Source organism: Symphalangus syndactylus, chromosome 4 (genome assembly GCF_028878055.3).
Source record: "Symphalangus syndactylus isolate Jambi chromosome 4, NHGRI_mSymSyn1-v2.1_pri, whole genome shotgun sequence".
In the NCBI taxonomy this organism is placed as follows: Eukaryota; Metazoa; Chordata; class Mammalia; order Primates; family Hylobatidae; genus Symphalangus; species Symphalangus syndactylus.
In genome coordinates, this window is record NC_072426.2 from 56,128,523 (window position 1) to 56,143,718 (window position 15,196).

Consider the following 15,196-nt stretch of genomic DNA (forward strand, 5'->3'; position numbering starts at 1 on the left):
GGAGATTATATTGATGTTAGTAGTATATAGATAGAATTCTCAGCATATGTTTATTAAACCCTTGAAGGTACTCATCAAATACATACAAAGTAACTCTTGCTTATATTATCAAATGAAAAATTTGAAAAGCATTTGCAATTGTAGAAAACTGATAAACTTGCTTAAATATGATATCACTTTAAAAAATTACTTATTTGTTTATTCATTTAGATCTAACACACATGTATGTTATAAAATGCAAAGGCTCAGAAAAAATTTAGTAAAAAGTAACTCTTCTTTTCATCTCTGTTTGATTCTCAAATTCTCTTCTTACTGATATGGTTTGGCTCTGTGTCCCCACCCAAATCTCACCTTGAGTTGTAATAATCCCCATGTGTCAAGGGTGGGGCTGGTTGGAGATAATTGAATCATGGGGGAGGTTTCCTCCATACTGTTCTCATGATAGTGAATGAGAAGTCTCACGAGATTTTATGGTTTTATAAATGGGAGTTACCCTGCATTAAGTTACCAAGCCCTCTTGCCTGCTGCCATGTAAGACACCCCTTTGCTCTTCCTTCATCTTCCGCCATGATTGTGAGGCCTCCCCAGCCATGTGGAACTGTGAGTCCTTTAAACTTCTTTCCTTTATAAATTACCCAGTCTCAGGTATGTGTTTATTAGCAGCATGAAAACTGACTAATACATTCATGGTTACCCATTCCTATCAGTTTATTATGAATTCTTCCACAGATATCCTATACTTGTATTAATTAGTTCTTATATAAAAAATACTTAATTTTAGCGTCGTTCAGTTTATCATTTTTTTCTTTAATGGTCAGCCTTTTCTATCTTATTTAAGACATCTTGCATAGCACAAGTTACTTAACTACTCGGTAACTGAGTTTTCTAAGCTATAAGAGTTCTATACATAGAGTTGTACAGATTTCACCTCCTCTTTTATTTTTATACAAATGGGAACATATTCTAATCACTGTACTATACCTTGATTTTTGTATAGCTTTTATCTTCTTTATTTTTATACAAATGGGAGCATGTTCTAATCACTGTACTGTACACTGATTTTTCAGTGTTTCTTGAGAGCTTTTTCTATATGGTTTACATTTAAAATTATCTCTTTTTAATGACTGCAGAGTATTCCATTATATGAGTATACCAATACATGTAATCAGTTTTTTTAACTTCTAAAAATACAGATTAATGCTTTCAATCATGAAATTGTGTTCATCTATCCTGAGGCAAGTCAAAATATCTTTACTCATTTTAATTATGATTGTGAAAAAACTTTTTAATTATTCTCAATATTTAGAGTGATTTCTTTTCACATTTAATAGGGAAATCCAGAATGAGAGTCCACAGTTACATGGCCATATAATTTATGATAATAATGACACTATGAAGCAGTGGGAAAGGATGGTCTTTTCAATACTGGGTGCTAATTAGATGATGATGATGATGATGATGATGATGATGATGATTATTATTATTATTATTATTTTGAGATGGAGTCTTGCTCTGTCCCCCAGGCTGGAGTGCAGTGGTGCAATCTCGGCTCACTGCAAGCTCCGCCTCCTGAGTTCATGCCATTCTCCTGCCTCAGCCTCCCTAGTAGCTGGGACTACAGGCGCCCACCACCGTGCCTGGCTAATTTTTTGTATTTTTAGTAGAGACTGGTTTTTCACTGTGTTAGCCAGGATGATGATCTCAATCTCCTGACCTCGCAATCCACCCGCCTCGGTCTCCCAAAATGCTGAGATTACAGGCATGAGCCACCACACCCAGCCAGTTAGATTTTTTTTTTGAGAGACAGATTCTTGCTCTGTTGCTTAGACTGGAGTGCAGTGGCATGAACATAGTTCATTGCAGCCTAGACCTCCTGAGCTCAAGTTATCCTCCCATCTCAGTCTCCCGAGTAGCTGGGACTACAGGCACATGTCACCATGTCTGGCTAACCAATTAGATATTTTGGTGCATACCCCTGTCTGATATATGCACAAAAATCAATTCCAGATGTATCACAGATTTATACATTGCCAGCCTAGGCAACATATTGAGACCTCTTCTCTACAAGAAAAATTCGCCAGTCATGGTGGCATGGGCCTGTAGTCCCAGCTACTCAAAAGGCTGAGGTGGGAGGATTTCTTAAGCCTAGGAGGTTGAGGCTGCAGTGAGTTGTGTTTGCACCACTGCACTCTATCCTGGGCAACAGAGCAAGACCCTGCCTCAAAAAGAAAAAAAATTCATGTTCTTGTAGTATGCAAAGATTTCTTAAATAAGATAGAAAAGGCTGACCATTAAAGAAAAAAATGATAAATTGAACGACCTAAAATTAAGTATTTTTGTTCATTAAAAACGCCATAAGGAAAATTAAAAGACAGCCAGACAGCAGGAGAAAGTACTTGGAACACATGGAACTGTAAACTTCAAGGAAAGAATTTCTACAAATCATTAAGCAAAAGCAGAAAACCCAGATACTCCTCAAGAGAGGATATCCAAATAGCCAGTCAACATATGAACAAAGATCATTTACTGCTCTTCAGAGAAATGTACATTAAAACCCTAATATGATATCTCTACATGTTCACCAGAAAAGCTAAAATTGAAAGGACAAACAATATCAAATATTGGCAAGCAAACAGAGCAACAGGAACACTCATACTGTTGGGAATATAAACAGGTACAACCATTTTGAAAAACTGGCATTTTCTTTTTTTTTTTTTTTTATTATACTTTAGGGTTTTAGGGTACATGTGCACAATGTGCAGGTTTGTTACATATGTATCCATGTGCCATGTTGATTTCCTGCATCCATTAACTCGTCATTTAGCATTAGGTGTATCTCCTAATGCTGTCCCTCCCCCCTCCCCCCACCCCACAACAGTCCCCGGAGCGTGATGTTCCCCTTCCTGTGTCCATGAGTTCTCATTGTTCAATTCCCACCTATGAGTGAGAACATGCGGTGTTTGGTTTTTTGTCCTTGCGATAGTTTACTGAGAATGATGTTTTCCAGTTTCATCCATGTCCCTACAAAGGACACGAACTCATCATTTTTTATGGCTGCATAGTATTCCATGGTGTATATGTGCCACATTTTCTTAATCCAGTCTATCGTTGTTGGACATTTGGGTTGGTTCCAACTCTTTGCTATTGTGAATAGTGCCGCAATAAACATACGTGTGCATGTGTCTTTATAGCAGCATGATTTATAGTCCTTTGGGTATATACCCAGTAATGGGATGGCTGGGTCAAATGGTATTTCTAGTTCAGAAAATTTTTGCAACGTACTCATCTGACAAAGGGCTAATATCCAGAATCTACAATGAACTCAAACAAATTTACAAGAAAAAAACAAACAACCCCATCAAAAAATGGGCAGAGGACATGAACAGACACTTCTCAAAAGAAGACATTTATGCAGCCAAAAAACACATGAAGAAATGCTCCTCATCACTGGCCATCAGAGAAATGCAAATCAAAACCACAGTGAGATACCATCTCACACCAGTTAGAATGGCCATCATTAAAAAATCAGGAAACAACAGGTGCTGGAGAGGATGTGGAGAAATAGGAACACTTTTACACTGTTGGTGGGACTGTAAACTAGTTCAACCATTGTGGAAGTCAGTGTGGCGATTCCTCAGGAAAACTGGCATTTTCTACTAAAGCTAATTATAAGTGTGCCACATAACTAGCAGTTCCATTCCTAGTTGATGATTAACAGAAAAGAATACTCAAGTCCTCTGAAGGACAGGTATAAAAATGTTCATAACAGGAAGTTATGAACATTTCTTGAATTAGTTTTGCTTGGCTTTGAGTGGTATGTAAAAGGAATCATACAGTGAAGATTCATCTATATCCAGCTCATTTTGTACAATGTTATTTTTGTTTCAGAGATATTATTGTCTATAGGTTATAATTCTTTCCTTTTCCTTGCTGTACAGTATTTCATTGTTTGAACATACAAAATTTACTTGTATTTACAGGAAGTTATGAACATTTCTACTCAGGAAAACTCGAAGTCTGGAAACACCCAACCATCTACAACTGAATGGAATAGACAAGTAAATTTTATATGTTCAAACAATGAAATACTGTACAGCAAGGAAAAGGAAAGAATTATAACCTATAGACAATAATATCTCTGAAACAAAAATAACATTGTACAAAATGAGCTGGATACAGATGAATCTTTACTGTATGATTCCTTTTACATACCACTCAAAGCCAAGCAAAACTAATTCATGATATTAGAAGTCAGGATACTATGTTTCTTTGAGAGAAGCTAGTTATTGTGAGGGGCACAAGAAGTGGAGATTTTGGAAGTGTTCTCTTTCTTGATCTGCCTGTTGTTTACACAGCTGTGTACACTTCACTGAATATCACATTTACTATTTATTTACTATTTATTTATCACATTTACTATTTATTTACTATTTATGTACTTTTATATATGTAAATTATAATTCAATAAAAATGAAAGGCCATCAGATAGTTCCATAAACTTTCAAACCATTAACATTTTACAAAAATTAAAAAATAGCATGTTAAATGGAATTGAATGATAAAATGCTGGGGAGGAACATAGGGAATGTAGGAAGGTGTGGGCGGGAAAAGTGCAATTTTAAATACAGTGATCAGAGAGGCCTTAATGAGAATAGTTAATCCCTTTTTCTTACCTGTATGGTAAAATTTCCCTGAAAATCCCAGGTTGAATGTAAAATTTGTGATTTGTGCACGCAAAAGATTCTGAGTATCAAGCAGGGCCTGCAATACATAATGTAAAAAATGTATCAGGTAAAGAATGGCATTAAAAAGTTTCCAAAAGGTATATCCTTTTTGCATTCAGAGGATAAAACCAGTTCCTTATACATGTGAGAATTAAATTGTGGAAAATAGTTTCTTTATCACTTTAAAACTAGAGAGATACTTTTGAGTTTACATGAAACACATACATTTATTTATCCTTTAGCTTGCAATAAATCAGCAAAAAGTGTCAGTTGGAAAAAGGAAGTTAAATAAAAAGAGTTTATTCTGTATGTATCAAAGGAACTACGATCTAGTACATAAAATATATCCAATTTACCCTTCAGGCATATAGATCACCAATTGCCAAAAGAAGGGCACTCATTTTTAGTGAAGCTATGCAAGAACGTATGTTGAAAGAAACAAATTATTTCTCAGACAAGTCTTTGGTTTTCAAAATCAAAATCTGAGATTCCCAGAAGATAATGGTTGTTATTCAAAATGAGATATCTTAGTAAAGTAGATCTCTAATTTGCCCTTTCATTAAAAAACAGACTAATAAAATATCCTACTTCTGATAAGTAAAGCTATTTTGAATTAGAGTTTTAATTGTTATATCCTATAAAATATTTACCATGCTGAGTGTTTAATGTACTTTTCTTTCTTCTTTTTTCTTTCTCAATCTTAAAGTCTGATTCTTATATTCCCTCTCTCTGTCTCCTTCTCTGTCGCTGTCTCTCTCTCTCACACACACACACACACACACACACGGTAGTTGAGTGTTCACTTCAACTAGGCAGAAAGTAATGCTGTTAGATTTGTAAATGATCTTTCATAGATGAAATTAGTGGTAGATCCTAGTTTAAGGATATAGATCCAAATTAGGCACTCCTTTTACTCTATCACACCTTATCTTCTTTCTCCCTTTCCTTAATACAGTTGGGCCCACAACTAAATCTTATTTTCTTAATCATAAAGCTGGCATCTGGAAGGTCTGCCTCATCATGTTTATGGTCCCAACTTTTTTGGAGCATAAGCAGATAGAGTTTTTTATTCATTGACTACCCCATGATTGTATGCTTTATCTGAACGCAAGAGATTCTTCCTGATTTTAAAAGCAGAGGTAGAGAATTTCTGGGTTCAAATTTAGACTCATGTAGCCAATGGTAAGTTTTTGAAATTTAGCTATCTAATTCTTTTGGTATCACTACTCTCTTAACATAAGCAAGCTTTTTGGTATGCACAACTGAACCATGTAATATGTGTGTCCTGATGACACTCAGAAATAGAAGACAGGCCTGTTGGTGGATCTCTACACCTAACTATGGGAGCAAAAGAATGAACTGACAGCAATGTCATCAGGGACAGGTTAGGTCCTTACAAGGTGGGGCACGATTTGGATGGGGGAGGAGGAATCCAGCCAGCTGGACATGATGAAGTTACGAATGGGACTTCTAAGTCAGATGCTGGACCCTGGTGTGGGGAAGGATGTGCCTAGGTGTAAGATATGTAGTATACATATACAAGTGTCTGTATATGTGTACTGCTGACAATTATAATACACACACATTTTGTGTATATATATATATATGTATATATATGCTGACAATTATAATATCTTCCCTTTCTTTCTTCTCCCCTTCTTCCTCTCTCAATTATTTTGTTCCCCAGTTGAACATTCTAGCCCACCCTTCCTATCTTTCCTTCCACTTAGATCATATCTTTCTTCTTTTTCCATTTTACTCACTTCATTTTAGTCTCTTATTTTTCTTCTTTCAGTGGTTAAAACATAGATTCCAAATCTATTTGAACATATTTTTTGTGTGTTCAATGCTTTAAGTCTTACAATTTGGTAAGATGAACATTCTTTTTGCCTTTCTTTTTGTTCAAATTTAATTTGAATTCGAACTTTGTTTTGTGATCCTTGATTGCATTTTTAATGTACATTTACAAAACTTGATAAGAAAAACTATATATAAGAAACCTGTCTTGTTCTTAGACCTTAGAAGCTAAATAAAGTTCCTGTGAACTAACCTCTTAGTCAACTAGAATACAATGATTTAAGTTACTAAATTAGCCCTGAATTTGCAGATTTGAGTTGCCATTTTACCTATTTATTTGATATTCTAGAAACAAACACTAAACACATAAAAGATACATTGAAACAGATGGCAGATACTAATTAAGCCTGTATATGGTAAAGAGGGGAAATTTATTTCTAGATGATATTTTATATACTTAAGCAGTGATATTTGTCATCCTTTAGGTTGTTTTTATCAACCAGATTTCGCAGATGTTTATGAGAACAATATTATACATTCATCCATTATTCCCACCTTTTAAAAATGTATTTGTTACTGGCCTAACCCTTGTAAAAAGCTTAAGCACCCAGCAATATTCTTAGATCATATCCTTTTCACTAAACCCTTCATTACTAGAATGATTTTATTCAGCATTATTCTATTTTAAACTGAAGTAGTCTACTCATTACTATGAACAAAATATAAAAATGATATAAAATTATACTTTATATATGCAACATGTCTAAAACGGTGTGATCATATCTAAAATTCTAATTATAATAAATTAAGTCAGTGCTCCACCACCACAGACAGAAAACCACATGTATTCTGGGCAAGCAAAACCCATCTGATAGAGTACTGTGATCATGGAGGAGGTAAGGAATCATGACTGTCTTAAGAGGCACAATTTAGTGGTCTCCTCAAATGCCAATCCAGGAACCCTAAGAACATAGATTTTTACCTTCAAAAGTGGCTTGATTATTGAAAAATGGGACTTTTGTTCTTAGTTTTTCCAAAATATTGTACTATATATAGGAAGGTAATTTACAATTCCATGTATCAATTATTATTTTTAAAATAACATTTTTTTCTAATTAAAAGTAATTAAAATCACTAATAAAAGTATTATGATGTGTTTTCTTTCCATTTTTCCCAATAAATAAACCTATATAATGATATTTGCAGGCATATAGGTATATAGGTAAATTAGTGCCATAAAATAAAAATTAAAGCTATACCAATCAGGATTAAAAATACAGAGTTTTGAATTTTTCATTTGACAGTATATCATGGGCTTTCTCCTGTCACATTAATCTTCCAAAACCAAATTTTCTAATGAATGCAGAATATTGCATCAAATGAGTATACTATAATTTATTTACCCTTATCCTATTTTTGTACATTTAAGTTGTTTACTTTTTTGACTAATATAAATACTGCTCTGTGTATCAACACATATTTATGTAGTTATGAATCTCATAATGATGTTTCAGTCAACAATGTAGCACGTATATTTTGGTGGTCCTAGGTGTGTAGTAGGCTATACCATCTAGGTTTGTGTAAGTATACTCTGTGATGTTTGCACAACAACAAAATTGGCTAACGACACATTTTTTAGAACACATCTCCATCATTAAGCCACTCATGGCTACAGCAATGAAGCAACCATTTCTGCAGCAGAAAATAATTGTTTATCCTTTAGCAAACAAAACATTTGAAAATGCTTATCAGAGTGTTAGAAGGGAACATAATGTGCAATTTAATTATATGATAATTGCATTTCAAATACAATTTAACACAAAAATTTCAAAATTATCTTTCCAAATTTTAATCTGTATGCTACCCTACTAACTTTTTTTTTTTTTTTTTTTTTCCAAGTCTTCACTCTGCAAAGCTAAGAAAGTTTGCAGGCATTAAAATATCTAGTTGAAGACAAAAAAGAACTAATTTAAAGAATCTGAGTTCTGAGAACTGAGCAAAATGATAGCCTTTGAATTTTCTCTAACGTTTGTTAGCAGAATTAATCAAATAGATGAAGAGGCAGAAATTGAAATTAAAAGTAATTGCAAAGAAGTTTTACATGAAGATTTATGTTAGTGTTCATGACACGTGTGGCATTCTTGGTGGAACGTCTCGATAATTTTTTTCTTTCTTATTTGTGCTTCTTAGATTATATTTTGGCATATTTTAGCAGATAAAAATATTTTTGTTTGAGCACAGTACTTTTAGAGTTAATATTTTATAGTCAATCATATACTATTTAGAAATATAAATGTCTATATTTGCTAGAGTAAATGAAATCAATTAAGCAGCAAATGATAAGCTCCTATGCCTATGTGTCTATCCACACACACACATGTGTACACACACTCATACCTCCTCCAGGCATCAGATATACTTAGTATACTAGAGATTATTATTCCCATTTCAGAAGTGGTAGACATGATTTACATAGTTTCAGTGGCTTTCCCTTGGTCACAAAGCTATTTAAGAGCTAAAGAAGTGACTTAACAAGGATTTTGGATTTCAAAGCTCACTGCTTCTGTTATCCATGGAAACAACAAGAATACAACATGAACCCTGTTATCACTGGCATACAGAACTGTGGTGACATAATCTTCCAGAAACAAAGCCAAGGATGCTCTTTTTTCCACTTTCAATATTTAACTGTCACTTTTAGTTTTCAAAGCCTAAAGGTATGAGGGGAATGGGAAGACTAGATTGGTCAGTGAATAGTCAGCTATATTATTTAGGATTTTCCAGAGACAGGACCGATAGGAAATAGATATGGATATAGATATAGGAGGCCATTTATTACAGGATTTGGCTCATGTGGTTGTGGAGGCAAGCTGGAGAACTAAGAAAGCTGGTGATATAATTCCGTTTGCATCTGAAGGCCTGAGAAATTGGCGGTGGTGGTGGGTGATGGTGTAAGTGGCAGTTTGAAAGCCTGAAGCCAGGAGCGCCTATGTCTGAGGCAGATAAAGACGGATGCCTCAGCTGAAGCAGAGAGAGTGAATTTGCCCTTCCTCCACCTCTTGGTTCTATTCAATCCCTCAGTAAATTGGATGATGCCCCCTACATTGGGGAGGGCCATCTGCTTTACTCAGCTCACCAATTCAAAAGCTTATCTCTTCCAGAAACACACCCACAGACACACCTCAAATCATGTTGTAGCAGCTATATGGGCATCCCTTAGCTTAGTTACATTCACACATAAGATTAGCCACCACACCAGCCAAACTAGTAATGTTTACCCACTGGCATCCAGATTAAAGAACACTTACTCATTGTACCATCTGCAGAATTGGACTGCAGGACACTGGAGCACCATGAAGTGTTCCAATGACCACCTTAGTCTCTCTCTGACCAGATTTAGAACTGGAAAGACTATACAAGACTTGTGCTTGGACAAGAAAAACATTGAAATACGCTGAAAACAGTTAATTAGGTTAATATTAGAGTAGGGCCTCAGGAACAATTAGAGGAAAGATACCGTTAGAGGAAAATAATAAATAATAGGGCCAGGATCAACTTTACTATTTGACCTACCTACACAATTGACATTCAGCAGGGAAATAAGAAAGAATGCAGGAAAGATGGGTAAGCTAGTGGGAAGCATAATACCCGGTCAGTTTTTGCAACAGTATTTAAACTCCCTTGACAAGAAATCTATAGACGTAGCACTGCATTATCTAACTTAGTAACACTCCTAATGGCAAAACAATCACTCAGCCCATATTCTAAATGTGAAGTCTACATATAAAAATGTAGAAACTGTATTTATCCTGCCAGATTAAAGTAGTCTTAAAGACCAAAGGCTGGACTGTGTTTTCTATGAGCTTTCACCTAGGAATTTGCTAAGTACAGTGAGGAGTCTTAGAGATTATCTTTGCTCTTGTTAAATTGCCTTAGGCCAAGGCCACCATCTGCTGAATGCCCAGTTCTTGTGCTTGGCCTCACCAACATGACCATGACAGAACAGCAGGAGATTGAAATCCGAGTGACTTAGGACTCTGGCTCTGCTACTTGATTACTATGCAGTAATAATACAAAGCTTGGACAAGTTACTGAACCTTTCCAAATCACATTTCCCCCTTGGAAAACAAGAATAACAATATGTAACTCCCAGGTTTTGTATGAAGATCAAATGAGAAATGGATATATTGTCTTAAATCCTTTCCTAATACACAGAAGTTGAGTTTTAGCTTTGTGAATGAAATCCTTTGTAATTCTGCCAACTTTAAAAGGTCCTTATTGTCCTGTCAGAAAATTCCATGTTCTATTATTTTCTGTTACTCACATAAAAACATCAGGCATATGCCTAAAATTTTAAACTATGTTTTTAAATTGAGCCTTAACACTTTTGGGGTTGTCTAATCAGCACTAAATGGGAAGATAATCCAAGTAGCTGTATTATAGTAACTTCACAGGGCTTTATATCGCTTGGTATTTTTTCTAAATGACATTAGTGAATTTTCATTCTTCACCTGAATGCTTATGTATTTTATTGTTTCTATTGTAGTAACAGAGTAAGGACAAAGGTTTGTGTGAAAGCGGAGGAAAGAGTTATAGAGCAATCTTGAGTTACTTCTGTTACATACTTTAACTGGTCTTGAGCATACATTATATATAACCTCTAAATTATAGCAGTGAAGAATGATTTTCCCAGAAGATTTCTTGAGCTGAAATTGGCAAATAATGATAGGTTAGTGGGGAAAAAACTATTAAGTAAGTGCTACCGTCACTAAGTATTCACTTGAAATTGTTATGCATATGCTATTTAGCTTATGGTTGACATGCTTAGTCAAAATACTAACGTACTTTTTAAAAGAAAATAAGTGTTAAAAATAGTTCATTATTTTTTACTATATAGTATCTCTAGGAAACTATTAGTTAAATCTCATTCATTCAATTGTGCAGAAAAGGGATGTTTATATATTACTATAAACATAATTTTAATACCTTAATTTAAAATATTTGCTTTTAACAGGAAAGCAGAAAAGGAAACAGAGCTATAAGATTTCACATGAGGGGACTGAGGTGTCTCAATCCACTTACTGTTATTGCAGAACAAATTAGATTTCCTTTTAGTTGCAGAGGTATGAAACTCCTTAAGTAGCTCATCTGTTCTGCTCAAGACATGAAAATGCTAAATACTTAAAAAAAAATCACCACAATAATTAAATGTTCAGCAACCCACCCCCTTCCAAAAAAAGGTTTGTGTTATGTGTTAAAAACAAAATGTGAGATTAAAGCTGGACTATAAACTCTGTGAGCAATGTCTATCCTATTCACTGCTGCATTCCCAAAACCCAGCATGATGTCAAGAACAGAAGGGAAAGTAAGTATTTATTCAATGGGAACATGAATGAATTTCGATTAATCTAATAAGGCAATAAACTCATAAAGATTTGAAAATGGCCATTGTAGAACATTTATTTACTATTTTATTTTCATAAACTGTTTTGAATCTTGGTGAAGAATTTCAACATAATTCAAATTGGAAAAAGTAATTAGAAAACATTTGATTTCAATTTATTTTGAAAATTGCTAAAATAAAAGCATTTCCTATCAGTGCTTCTCAACCTTCTATGTACATAAAGATTATCTGGGAAACTTAACAAAATGTAGACTTCCGGGTCCTAACCCAGAGATTCAGAACAATCATCCTGAACAAGGGCAATGTACCCTGGGTGATTTTGATATAGGGGACATTATACCACACTCTTAAGAATCACTGTTCTATTCCTTGATTTCAAATCATTCAAGGTAGTTTCTCATTTATTTATTTATGACTTTTTTTTCCTTTTGAGTATGAAATCTTTGATGTTCACTTCTTGGTACAGTTACTGGTACACAGTAAGGAAATAATTCAGCTAATCAATGATTTCATAAACCTCATAATTAATAGATACTGTGGATTCTCCAATAAGAAATACTCTAGACAACATGGGATATATAAGGGCCATCTGAATTCAGTTGAGGTCCTAAAAATTGTGCTGGCTCAAAAGTACTCTGTGAGGGTTAACATTACATGAGAACTTGAATGAGCTATGGGGTGCCCAGATAATTGGTCAAACATTATTATGGGTGTGTCTGTGAGGATGTTTTGGATGAGACTAACATTCAATTAGTAGACTGAATAAAGCAGATTGCCTTCTCTAAAGATGGTGGACCTCATCCAATCACATGAAGTCTTAAGTAGGACAAAAAGACTATTTTGCAAGTAACAGGGAGCTCCTTCTGCCTGACTGCCTTGAGCTGGAACGTTGATCTTTTCCTATCTTTAGACTTAAACTGAAACATTGACTCTTGAGTATCGAACCTGTCAGATTTTAGACTGGAATGCACACTATCAGTTCTCCTGGTTCTCAGATTTTCAAACCTAGACAGGAACTACACACTTGGCTCTGCTGGATCTCCAGCTTGCTGCCTACATATCTTGAGATTTCTCAGCCTCCATAACCACATAAGCCAATTCCTTATAATACATCTGCCTATCTATCTATCTATCTATCTATCTATCTATCTATCTATCTATCTATTTATCATCTATCATCATCTATCTATCTATCTACTCTAGCTATAATGGAGTATGTATTGGGGTTCTCTAGTGAGATATCTATCTAGGTAGATAGAAGATTATCTATCTAGATAGATAGATTATCTATCTAGATAGATTGATTATCTATCTAGATAGAAGATTATCTATCTAGATAGATGATTAATCTATCTAGATAGATAGATTATCTATCTAGATAGAAGATTATCTATCTAGATGGATAGATTATCTATATAGATAGAAGATTATCTAGATGGATAGATTATCTATCTAGATGGATAGATTATCTATCTAGATAGAAGATTATCTAGATGGATAGATTATCTATCTAGATAGAAGATTATCTATCTAGATGGATAGATTATCTAGATAGACAGATTATCTATCTGATAGATTATCTATCTATCCATCTAGATAGATTATCTGTCTATCTAGATAGAAGATTTTCTATCTGATAGATTATCTATCCATCTAGATAGATTATCTATCTAGATAGATAGAAGATTTTCTATCTATCCATCTAGAGAGAAGATTTTCTATCTATCCATCTAGAGAGAAGATTATTTATCTAGATAGATAGAAGATTATCTATCTAGATACATAGAAGATTATCTATCTATCCATCTATCTTTTATATGTATCATGACTAGAGTAGTTTGGGTTAGAAATTATACAACAGAATTTTAGCTTCTAAAGTTTAGCTTTATATTTTTATTAATTTTATTTTTCTTAGTTTTTCTAATTAAAGTCCATTTCAGCTGGTTTGGGAGAACCAGCTAATAAGGTTATCAGTTTTGGCAAAGTATGATAACTCAGTATAAACAGCTCCAATCCAGGGAAGATAAGGTATGAGGAAGCAAGAGCTTGCAGAGAACAGACAAACCCTGATTTATGATGGTTCAAGTAAAGATTTTTCAGCTTTATGATGGTGTAAAAGTGATATGCATTCAATACATGAGAATATAATCCCATTGTATGTCAAGGAGCATCTGTATATAGAGGTGGTTTAAGAATCAGAGTGCTGTGGGACTGTAATGTGGTTCAGCCCCTTTGGAAAACATTTTGGTGAGTACTCAAAAAGTTAAACATAGAATTACCATATGATCTAGCAATTCTACTTCTAGGTATGTACCACAAGAACAAAACACAGTGTTCAGACAAATACTTCTACATACATGTTCATGGTTGTACTATTCATGATAGCTAAAAAGTAGAAACAATTGAAATGTCCATCTCTGGATGAATGGAGAGACAAATTTGCCTATGTACAGACAATGAAATATTATTCAACTATAAAAAGAAATTATGTACTGATACATGTTATAACATAGATGAACTTCAAAAACATTATGTTAAGTGAAAGAAGCCAGACATATATGGCCAAATATTGTATGCTTCTATTTACAAGAAATATCTAGAGTACGTACAGCCATAGATAGAGAGAGTAGGTTGGTGGTTGCCAGTGTAGGGGAAAATTGGGTGCAACTGATTAATGAGGATGGGTTCCTTTTGGGGTGATGAAAATGTTTTGGATTAGACAGAGGTTGTAGTTGCACAATACTGTAAATATACTAAATGCTACTGAATTGTTTACTTTAAAATAGTTAATTTTACGTAAGTGAATTTCACCTGCATCAACAACCACAAAAAAAACAGAATGTACAACTGTGAGTACTGTTGTCTCCATGTTTTCTCCCGAATTTTATTAAAATAGTATCATGCAAGTTACCCTACCAAAATTATTTGCAATACATGTCCTATGCTCTTTATACTGACTGTCCAGAAGTAGCACCAAGTCAAACACACAATGAACTATTGAGAAGTAGTGACAATTGATGTTCAAAAATCCCTACATTATTTAGTCCTTGCCTTAGGCCTTATATTCTATCATTTCCTTTCCTACTCACTGTGCTCTAGACATACTTGCCTTTATGCTACTCCTAGAACATATCAAGTGTGTTTACACCTCAAGGTTTTAGTCTTTCTGTTTCCTCTTAAGGATATGCTCTCCCCAAATACTCATGTGGTTTACTTCCTTACTCTTTCAGGTCTCCACTTACACATAACCTCTTTGGTGAGGCTTTCCTTG

The 15,196-nt window shown here is 34.4% G+C and overlaps 1 protein-coding gene across 5 annotated transcripts in view; it reads right to left on the bottom strand.

Moving 5' to 3' along the window:
* Positions 1-15,196, bottom strand: part of LOC129480692 (bifunctional heparan sulfate N-deacetylase/N-sulfotransferase 3) — a 196,202-nt gene that overhangs the window by 140,360 nt on the left and 40,646 nt on the right. For all 5 annotated transcript variants that reach the window (XM_055274730.1, XM_063637955.1, XM_063637954.1 and 2 more), the window contains exon 2: positions 4,674-4,761. In XM_055274730.1, the coding sequence (XP_055130705.1) occupies positions 4,674-4,761 (88 nt within the window). The remainder of the gene's footprint in view (positions 1-4,673; positions 4,762-15,196) is intronic.